The sequence below is a fragment of the Echinops telfairi genome, unplaced genomic scaffold (assembly GCF_000313985.2).
Source record: "Echinops telfairi isolate 266 unplaced genomic scaffold, ASM31398v2 ScPeMD7_31;HRSCAF=116, whole genome shotgun sequence".
Lineage (NCBI taxonomy): Eukaryota > Metazoa > Chordata > Mammalia > Afrosoricida > Tenrecidae > Echinops > Echinops telfairi.
The window spans coordinates 13,197,447-13,207,548 of NW_022103928.1; the positions used below are offsets into that span (position 1 = coordinate 13,197,447).

At 39.4% G+C, this 10,102-nt stretch overlaps 1 protein-coding gene across 1 annotated transcript in view; it reads right to left on the reverse strand.

Moving 5' to 3' along the window:
- Positions 1-666: 666 nt before the first annotated feature.
- Positions 667-10,102, reverse strand: part of KBTBD8 (kelch repeat and BTB domain containing 8) — a 9,817-nt gene continuing 381 nt past the window's right edge. Inside the window, exons 2-4 of the mRNA XM_004702418.2 lie at positions 9,640-9,850; positions 4,599-5,716; positions 667-2,572 (exon numbers count right to left, since the gene is read on the reverse strand). Coding sequence (XP_004702475.1) covers positions 2,109-2,572; positions 4,599-5,716; positions 9,640-9,850 — 1,793 coding nt within the window. The 3' untranslated portion in view covers positions 667-2,108. The remainder of the gene's footprint in view (positions 2,573-4,598; positions 5,717-9,639; positions 9,851-10,102) is intronic.

Sequence of the window (10,102 nt, forward strand, 5' to 3'; positions counted from 1 at the left end):
TATTTTTTCCCCTCCTTCCCTCAGCAACACTGTACAGAATGCCTAAAAAGAAAAAACGAAACTCAAGAAAAATAGCTCTCTAACAGCATGGATATAAGAACAAAAGGCTAAGATCAAGAAAAAGTGGGAAGGAGAGGGGACAATTACTAATTAATTGATAAAAAGTTTATAAAGAGATTATAGACAGTCTCAAGTCAGTAAGACAAAATCACAGATCTATGACTAGATTTTAAATTTTAATTCATGAGATGATGTCCACTTTAGATTCAACTGCAGAAAACATTCCCTACTTGTAAAGAGGTGGGTCTATGACAAGCAGTTGGGAAAGTTTCTGAAAAATGAGGTATGTGATGCAAAGAGGCAATGTTTTGAAATGTGTTTCATAGTGTCACATTACAATCCATGCAAGATTTGTAAATTCAAACCATACTGATTTTCTTTCAAGAGAATAAAAATCATCTCATTAAAGACTTTGCTATACTTACATACAAAAGGGTGCTTCCTAAAGCACATGGAAAATTTTCATTATCTTTCAATTCCCATTTTCCCATGAACTTTTGAAGCCCCCTTATATACCTTATCAATCTTCTTAAACTTTGGGGTGTTTTTTTTTTGTCACCAATCCAAATTCTCTGCATGAACAAAACAAAACAACTCACTGCCATCCATTCAGAATTGCCCTTGTCAGTTTCCGAGACTAACCTTTAGGGGAGTAGAAAAGGCCCGCCTTTCTCCCTTGGTGTGGCTGGCGGTTTCGCACCACAAACCTTTCAGATTGTGGTCCAAGTAACTCCTCAACAATATCTGCTTTAGGTTTTACAAATGAGTTGGGTTGCCCTTCCTGTTAATATTCCTAGCTGGTAACTAGAAATTTGTCGGTTAAAAATGCAAAATTATTTGGAGTCTATAATGCTATGGTTTGATTCACATACATTTTTCCTTTTCAATCATCTTCAGATAGAACAACGGCAAAATATCCATCACTGTTAAATGCAAAAATGAAAACAAAAATGGTTTTAACGGTCACGTATAAGATATTAGTAATTAAATTAGACCACTGCAGGAATCTATTTCCAGAAAACAGAATTTTAAAAGTGAGGGTGAAACTTCACATTATGTTCTGTATGGGGGAAGAATACGGTATCTTATAGGTAGAGGATGGAAAAGCAGGCCAGGCAACAAAATGGCCCATGGTAGTGCAAACTGAGCATCATTTCTCACGATTTAAGACTGCGTCCAGGTAGATCAAGGACTTGACTACTTGACCACAAGACTAGAAAGTCTTGTGAAATAACACGAGTTCTGTCCAACAAGCACCAGGACCATGAAACTACCATCCCAACTTCAAAGAAAACTGCTGGCTCAGACAACTGAAAACCAATCTAGCTACACCTATGAAGTACCGTACACTAGCACCAGCCACCTGTGAATTTGAGCCCTTTGAGGGGGTTAAAGAAAAACATTAGGAGGGACAATGTTAGCACTTGAAAAGGTCATTGACAGAAAACTGTTAACTACCTACAACAGCATAACTTAAAAATTACATGAGATATGTCAATCAGACTCCTAACTTTCTGAAATTGCTCTGTTTTTCCTTCAATTTGCTCCAATACCACTACACACTTCAATCTTAGGACACTTAAAAAAAGTACACAAATATAAAGAATGAGGATTAGAGTTAGTGCTCCTTTGTTGGAGAGGTCACAGCTAAAACCAAGTCCTAGTGATATTGCCTCATATTATTTACCCGTATTTAGAATTAAAAGTCAGGTAAAACTAGTTGGGGTGTCTCTACCTGGTAATACCTTAGCTGCTCTTACAAGACTGGAGTCTCAGTGTATCACAAAATTCTAGGATGAAAGGATTACTTTTAAACCTGAAAAAAAAAAAAAAGCTGATAATTGCACTTTGTTACCTTTGCCTTACTGAAATGAAAACATCACAAGGATAACAACAAACCCCACCCTACACTAAGCTTGAAGAGCACCCATTGCCATATACAAAACTCTTCTCTTGGCTCTCTTAAATACTGACTGCATCTTGTATCGCTGTTAAGACAAGCTTCCTCATGTATGAGGGGCCAGCAAACTCACCAAGGCCTCCTCCAATTAAAGTACTTTTTGAAGACATTGAGGATAGAGTTTAGCAACAGCACATTCAAAATGCCGGCCAAGGTCCCACAGCCGATCTGGGGTCTCATACACTTCCATCCACTCGTCAGTGACATCATCATACAGGTAAAGGGTATTTTTTCTGCTGGTTCTGAAGACATGTTCTTCCACGGTCACTTGAGTAGCTCTAACAAACAGGTGGAGTTTCTTTTGGAAGAGTACCAGTTTAAAGTATGGATTTATAGACTGGTTGCATGGAATATCCTTCTTGCGAGTCCATTTATTTAGTTCAATATCATAGACCTCTACAGTAAACACACGTTGGTGATTTCCACAGGTCCCAGCTATGTAGTAGATAGAGTTCTTATATATAGCTGCTAAGCCCTGGATTCTAGGCACAGTCATGGGAGTTAAAAAACCCCAGTAGTCTTTTTGTGGTTCATAGAAGAGGAAAAATTCTCCTAAAAGAAGAAAAAGAAAACGAGAATGCATACATCTTTCGTGTTTGTTGTTGAGTTGCAAATTGTCATTCCAATCACTGAAAAACTAAAAGCCGTATCTAAGTATTTCATTGTCCAATTATTTCTTTCATAATCACTAGTAATACACTATCAGAAAATACCTTAGACCTTTATCAATCCATGGCATGAAATGTAAGTGTAACACATATTTCATCATCCATTTGAATTGATATTTATAATGGGAAGAAGTAAGGAGCTACTTGTTGGAGTGATGGTATAACATTCATATATAACCAATTTAAAAACAGAAAAGGAATAAATGTTTGCTACACTCCACTGCAGTCACCATTCAAGGAACTACACATGCATAATAAATCAAGCACTGTGAAAATATTAGCTGTCATAAATTACCATACATACTTGTGTATAAGCTGAGATTTTCAGCATATTTTTCATGCAGTTTTTGTGGTAAAATTAAGTGCCTCGGCTGATATTCGGGTCGGTTTATACTCAAGTATATACAGTACTTCTCACCTGATCATTCTAATTCTACATTTATAATGTTACCCAGAGAACTGTTCTTAATAGTCGTTTAGGTTTTTTCTTTTTTAAAAAAAGGGCTAAGTCCAATCAATAGTCCTTCTTACCTTACAGTGAGAAAAAAGTACCACACCTCAAAGTTCATTGAGAAAATTCCAAATCATGTTTTACGGAAAGCAATGGAAACGACAGTGGAATAAAATCTTAAGATTTTAATTTGAAACTCTTTGTAATGAAGCTTCATAATCTTTGTGATCATAAGGCTTGGCAAGTAAATGGCAGAGATTTAATGCTTTGTTGTTTTTCCTCTTTTAAACTAATTCAGCAAGTTTCAAAAGGAAAGCAGTTGCTAAAACAGCTCTTGATTAGATGTTATTGCAGAGCAAAAATAGTCATGTATCGCCCTTGCCTGCACATTTAAAGTCTTTAATAAGTTCTCCAAAATGCGGAACCAATTATTAAAGAATGTGGACTGTTTTCAAAAATACTTATTCCACATGTTATCAAAATATGGTCAGTACAGAAATAACTTACATGATTTTTCAGTTACTTTAAAATACCTGCCTTCCCAAAGCCCAACTGAAGATGATTGGACATCCTCTTACAGAAGGGTCACAAGGAAGACACAGCCAGTCAGGGTACAGTATAACACCAACAAAATATACAACTTCCCCCTCGTTCTTTAATGATTCCTCTGCCCCAACCCACCCGCCACTATCAAGACCCCAATTCTACCTTACAAATCCAGCTAGACCAGAGCATGTACCCTGGTACAGGTTAAGAGCTCACAACACAGGGAATCCAGAACAAATGACCCCCTCAGGACCAATACTGTGAGTATCAATAGGAGGAGGGGAGGGGAAGTGGGGGGAGGAACCAATCACAGTGATCAACATACAACCCCCTCCCAGGGGATGGACAACAGAAAATTGGGTAAAGGGAGACAGCAGTCGGTGTAAGACATGAAAAAAATGTTAATTTATAAATTATCAAGGGTTCACCAAGGGCTCAAGTGGAAAGAAAACGTTTTAAAAAGGATGGCAACGTATGTACAAATGTGCTTGACACAGTGGATGGATGGATGAATTGTGATATGAGCTGTATAAGCCCCCAATAAAATGATTAAAAAAATAAAATACCTGCCTCATTTAATTCAAATCTTATCAATTCTTCCCGAAAACGTTTTAAAAAGGATGGCAACATATGTACAAATGTGCTTGACACAGGGATGGATGGATGAATTGTGATATGAGCTGTATAAGCCCCCAATAAAATGATTAAAAAAATAAAATACCTGCCTCATTTAATTCAAATCTTATCAATTCTTCCCAGGTCCTTTAAGGAACAGAACTGTTCCAGCAAAGTTTTTAAGGCAATAAGGAAGAGTCCTCGTTCAACAGGAGGAAATACCTGCTTGAGGATCACAAAGTAAGCCACAGTGGACACGTCACCCTTCCACGGAGAAGGAAATCCCTCAGGCACCTACCCTGTAACACATAGATCTTCTCTTTGTACTCCACCGCATTGTGAAACTCCATTGCAACAGGCATTGCGCAAACGGTCCTCCAACAGTTCTCTCTGCTGTCGTAGCACTCCACTGATTTCAGGGAGTTTCGTCCATCGCCTTCATAAACACGGCCTCCGATTGCATACATTTTACCACTGCAATACACCAGCTTGCAGCCTATTCTGGCCCGGAGCAAGGGTGGCTTGGGCAGCCATCGGTTGGCAGCATGATCATACATCCAGAAATCATTTTCTGCCTTGTGGTCAATGGAGACCTCACTGCTGCTGGGCCTGTACCCTCCTGCAATGTAAATGTCATTATCTGGGGACACAAGAATCCCAACTTCTCTCAGGTCATTTGGTGGCTTGCATAGTTTAAATACTCTTCCTGTGGCGATATCGAGACAAGGCACTGTTTGCTTCTTCCCTGAGTGTTTGTGGGCAGCATCAAAACAGATGATCATTTCAGAAGCAGTCATCCCAAGCCTCTGGGTACAGCCATTGGTTTTGAACGGCCCCTTATTGCCAACACAGCTTTGGGCGATTGCCTGTGCAAACTGAGGGGGAATGCTCTCTTTAAAGGTATTTTCCATCAGAGGAAACCGTATGCATTTGGCAAAAATTTCGGGAAGGTGCACTTCTCTTTCATTCTGTTCATATTCAAACCACCTTATAATACTTTCATACACATGCTCCTCTCGGTCTACATTTAAGTCATCACTATCTAGGATGCTTATGAGTTGGTCTTTTGTCAAATAAAGAAACTCTTGTTCCTCCGTGACACACAAAAACTTCTTACGGATGTAATCCTTTGATCGATCTCCAAGTTCTTGATGACCATAATGATCAGCGAAGATGAAGACGCCAATACAGTTTTGGGGCTCCAAATGACTGATCATGTACTTAGCACACTGGTCTTGGATGGAAGCAATCTGGAAGATACTAGCTGCAGTGAACAAGGCTTGAACATTGGCCTCGGTCAGAACAACTCTGGAGGTGTAGGCATAGTTCAACACTGAACCCATCGATTCAGGTTCAACACCAACTATCCGAACTTCTTTCTGAGTACTTTCGGTAAGGCCGCTAGTGAACATGGATCTGAGGAGGAGAGAGTCGTTAGTGGTCTCTGTGTGCAACAAATACAATTGACTGGCAAAATTTTAAAAGTATGAAGTTACCACATAGAAAACCTTTTGAAACTGAGTGAAATTTCCTAACATGTGACATGATCTTCTGAAGAAGTATAAAAACTGATCATGGAAAGATTTAGTCTGGCTTATCTCAAAAATCTTAAAAGCAGCACCAGTTCCCTTTGTGCACATATTCCAATACACTTATTTTCCCTAGGCATCCTATCCAATCTTCTGATCAAATTGTCCTCTCCCTGCTGTGGCATCCATTACAACTCACACTGGCTGTGCAGGACAGAAGAGAACTGCCCAGGTGGCTTTCCGAAACTGTAACTCTTTCAGGAACTGAGGAGCCTCCTCTTTCTCCTACAGCGTGGCTGTGGTTTTGAACTGCGGGCCGTGTAGATCATAGTCTAACATGTAACTGCTATACCACTAGTAGGGTTCCTCAATTTGTCTTAGGGATGCAAAATCTTACGTTGTCATACCAGTCACAAGGTTTAAGAATACTTATTGGATGGCAAGAGATGCCCTGGTGGTATAGCATTTACAGGCCTACTACCAGAAAGCCCACAGGGACAGAGGGTTCTACCCTGTCCTCCAGGGCTGCCGTCAGTCAACATCGCCTTGATGGCGGTGAGCTTAGTTTGTTTTTCTTTTAATTGGACAGCAATGTGATACAGAGAGACTGTCTACTAACAAATGTTATGCCCCATGACTATTTATTAGTCATTCTGTCCCCCAAATATAGTTTTGTACAGTTGTACCTGAGAAAACCAAGATTGTCTCAAAACTGCATTTCTACTTACTCTTTTTTAAAGCAATTATCGTTTGAATGGTTCCTTAATCATTAGAAACTAACTAATGTAAGTAACTAACAGCCTTGCACATTTTGAAAACCTTTGTTGAAAAAGATAAACTTTCCCCAAAGTTATCAAATTTTATATATATTTGAAAGCAAGAGAAAGATTATGGTTGAGTTAATATGATGCCTTTGGAATAAGTGTAGGAGCTATCTGAGTCTTTGGAATTAATAGTTTTTAAAATCAAAATATTATGCCGTTGGGACCAAATTTTTTTTTAATTAAAGTTTTAATGCATTTATGAAATTCTCTGGGCCAAAACATTAAAGCAGTCAAAAGCCTAGTTCTTTATATAATATTAATAATTATAAATGACAATATTTACTATAATATTGTATTTATTGCAATAAATATTATAATATTGTTTCACATGTTTCTTTTTAAATTAAATATAAAAATCAAATCAAAAGCAATTTTAAGCCTTTTGTGGAAAGGGCTGTGTAATTATCTTTGTTTTTAAGGTCCAGGACATTCCGCAAATGTTTGTGGAGTATATTAACCTCATATTACTGATAAAGTTGGTTATTCAGATCTAGTTCCCTCTCATTTTATTTGTCCAGTTACATGATCAATCAGAATTAAGTAGATAGGGTAAAGAACAATATCCCTAGATAGGAAGATTTCCAGTCACTTTTTAAGTGTCCATCAAGCACACGGAATTAATTTTAAAATGCAGTATGAGAAATATTGACGGTTCACAGGGTCCAAGGCCTCAGCTTGCTGCCTAAATTAACCATCGGCAAGTCCTGGTTTTACCCCTAGGATGTAAATCTCAAGTTTAATAACTCAGATTTTTTGCTTACTAAAACCTGCATGTTCCTATATATGAGCTGGCATTTAGTTCAGGTGCTGAAAGGCTCAGTTACACAGCTACCAATTAAAAAGAAAAATAAAGCCCTTCATTAGGCAGTGATTAACTCCCAAGGGAGAATATTATCACATATCCCTTTATCTTGGGAACTACTACTGACATGAATAGACTGGTCACATGCAAGAGCAGTCTAACACTTGATGCATTCTCAGATAGATGATTTATATTTCTCCTAATAGATTATATGTGTAAATTCTATAGAAAGGGAAAACACTTCCTCATAGAAAATTCTGGGCAGCAGCAAGTTGACAATAATCATACAAATGTTAATTCTAACAAGGCACTGGGCTCCCAAAAGAGCCAGTGAAATTTCCAGCTATTCTAATTTAAACACCAGTGATGCAAGACTTTGAAATTATTAAGTGAGGACTTTCTAAGTCCCACAAAAAAAACAGTACAGTGCCAAGACATTTATTTTATAGAAATACCTCCAGTAGACCCTAACAACCTAATCCTAAATTTCTAGTCAAATGTCATCATTGGAATTCACATATCTTATTCTCAGAAACATTTCTCAGTTCTTAACCTTCTTGGAAATTTAAAATAAAATCTACATGGTGGCATGCTTCTTTTAAAGTAATTTTCAAAGTCACTGAAACTAATTTGGACATTTAAATAACTCAGAGTATAAAATCCCATTTTCACGTTAAATTCTTCTTTCTTCTCCCTGCCCCCCACTGTTCAAATTTAACATATATTTTTAAAAAACAAGGAAAGGCAACTTTAAAAAAAGGATACACTCTGCCCCATCTTGTTCCTTCATCTTACCCTAACCAAGCACCTTGGCCCTGGAACCAAATCCTGCCTTTGTCACTTCCTACTTTGAGAGGTGCTCTGGGTTCCCTGTGTAAAAAGAGGGTCCCAACTGGACAGAGGTAGGCTTATAAAGATTATATTGGGCAAAACATGAAAAGCAAGTGTGACACGTATTTAAACACATAAATGATCTAGTCATACCTAATGGATAAAAGGAAGTAGTGAAATACCATCAGTTGTTTCCATTATCTGTCCAAATGTGCCTTCTATGTACGTGCATTTCATGTGTCTTCCTTTCCAGCTCCTGCCCAGTGATGGTTAATACTTAATCATCCAATGGCCCACCCCAGGCAAATCTAGTGGTTACTTCACAAGCATCAGCCTGAAGTGACTATATTTAAACCAGTATTCTGAAAAAGAGGAACAAGAAACCCGTGTCTGGAGCACTGTACTACGACGTGCCCTGCAGAGGTAAGACCCTCAAAAGGAAGGGGAAAAGCAGTTAGCGTTGTCAGGAAAACAGCTTTCCTCTCCTTCATGTGGCCTTTCCTTTTCAGTATGAAAAGGCTTAAAAATTAAAAACATGAGCACTTGAAACAGAAGACGTTAACCTCGGGCAGAAAACTGCCTCTAAGAGCCTGACATTTTTCAGCCCCAAGTTTTAAATGTTCACTTTCTAAAGTTTGATGATTTGCAAATAGCAGCATAAATGAAAATAACAACTTAGCTAAAAATACTTCTGAAAATCTTGGAAATAATCACTAATCAGGGACTTTGGTACATAGAAGTGATATTTCACTCGTCTTTATTTCATTGCTTTTACCACAATTACATTCAAAACAATCTCTTGCTTGGCAATTCGGTTTTAAAGGAACAGACTTACATACTGAGAATGTTTAAAGGGTGCATGCACTAGGAGGACATCTCCTGAACCTTTTAGAATTCCTGATCAAAATTCTCCAAATAAAGCTTTCTTCAATGGTGGAAATGTCTGCCCTGTCCAATATGGCAGCCACTAGCTACATGTAGTTGCTGAGCACTTGCACTGTGGCTAGTGGACCTCAAGAACTGCATTTTTAATTTTCGGCCATTTAAATTCAAATAGTCACATGTGGCTAGTGGCTGCCACAATGGGCGGCACAATTGCTGATTTATCGGGTCATTTACTTAAACCAAACCGATCGACAAGCAAACAAACCGATCTACAAGCGTGGACTCACTTAAAGACCATGCGCTTAAATGACGGAGAAATTCTTTTAAGTCAAAACACAAGGGCTGGGTTGAAACGGTGGGAATCAGGAAACAGAACGGCTATCGTCTCATAATCAAATGGGGAATACTGCGTGGGGGGCGAGAGATCGGTGCGAAGATCAGGACCGGTTTCTATCCTCATCATCCTACCTGAAGTAGGGGCTGATGGCAGCAAGCACGTTTCGATGACAAGAAAAGGTTTTCCCGTGATCCACTTCCACCACAATGTCTGTCAACTGCCCCTCGTCGTACATTGTTTTGAGTTGCTTGAGAATACTGCAAGCGTGGAAGGGGTCCATGGCCTCGCTGGCGGGGTCTGCAGATGGAAGCCCATTCGGCGTTGGGGACGACTTACTCAAATCTGGGGAGAGAGAACCCGCACGACCCCGAGTTCGGAGCCAGTTTAACGGCGACGCGGGATTGTTTTCGTTTGTTGGGCGGCTTGGCTTCTCCCCCTCCCCCCTCTTAACCGAAAACGGCTCGGTCGACACCCGTCACCTCGCTGGACCGCGAGGCGGGCTCTGAGAGACGGAGGGAGGGCGGCAGGCGAGCTGCCCAGCAAGTTGAAAGGCCAGCCTGCCCCTCGGAGCCCGGCGGGCTCGCTGCCCCGCGG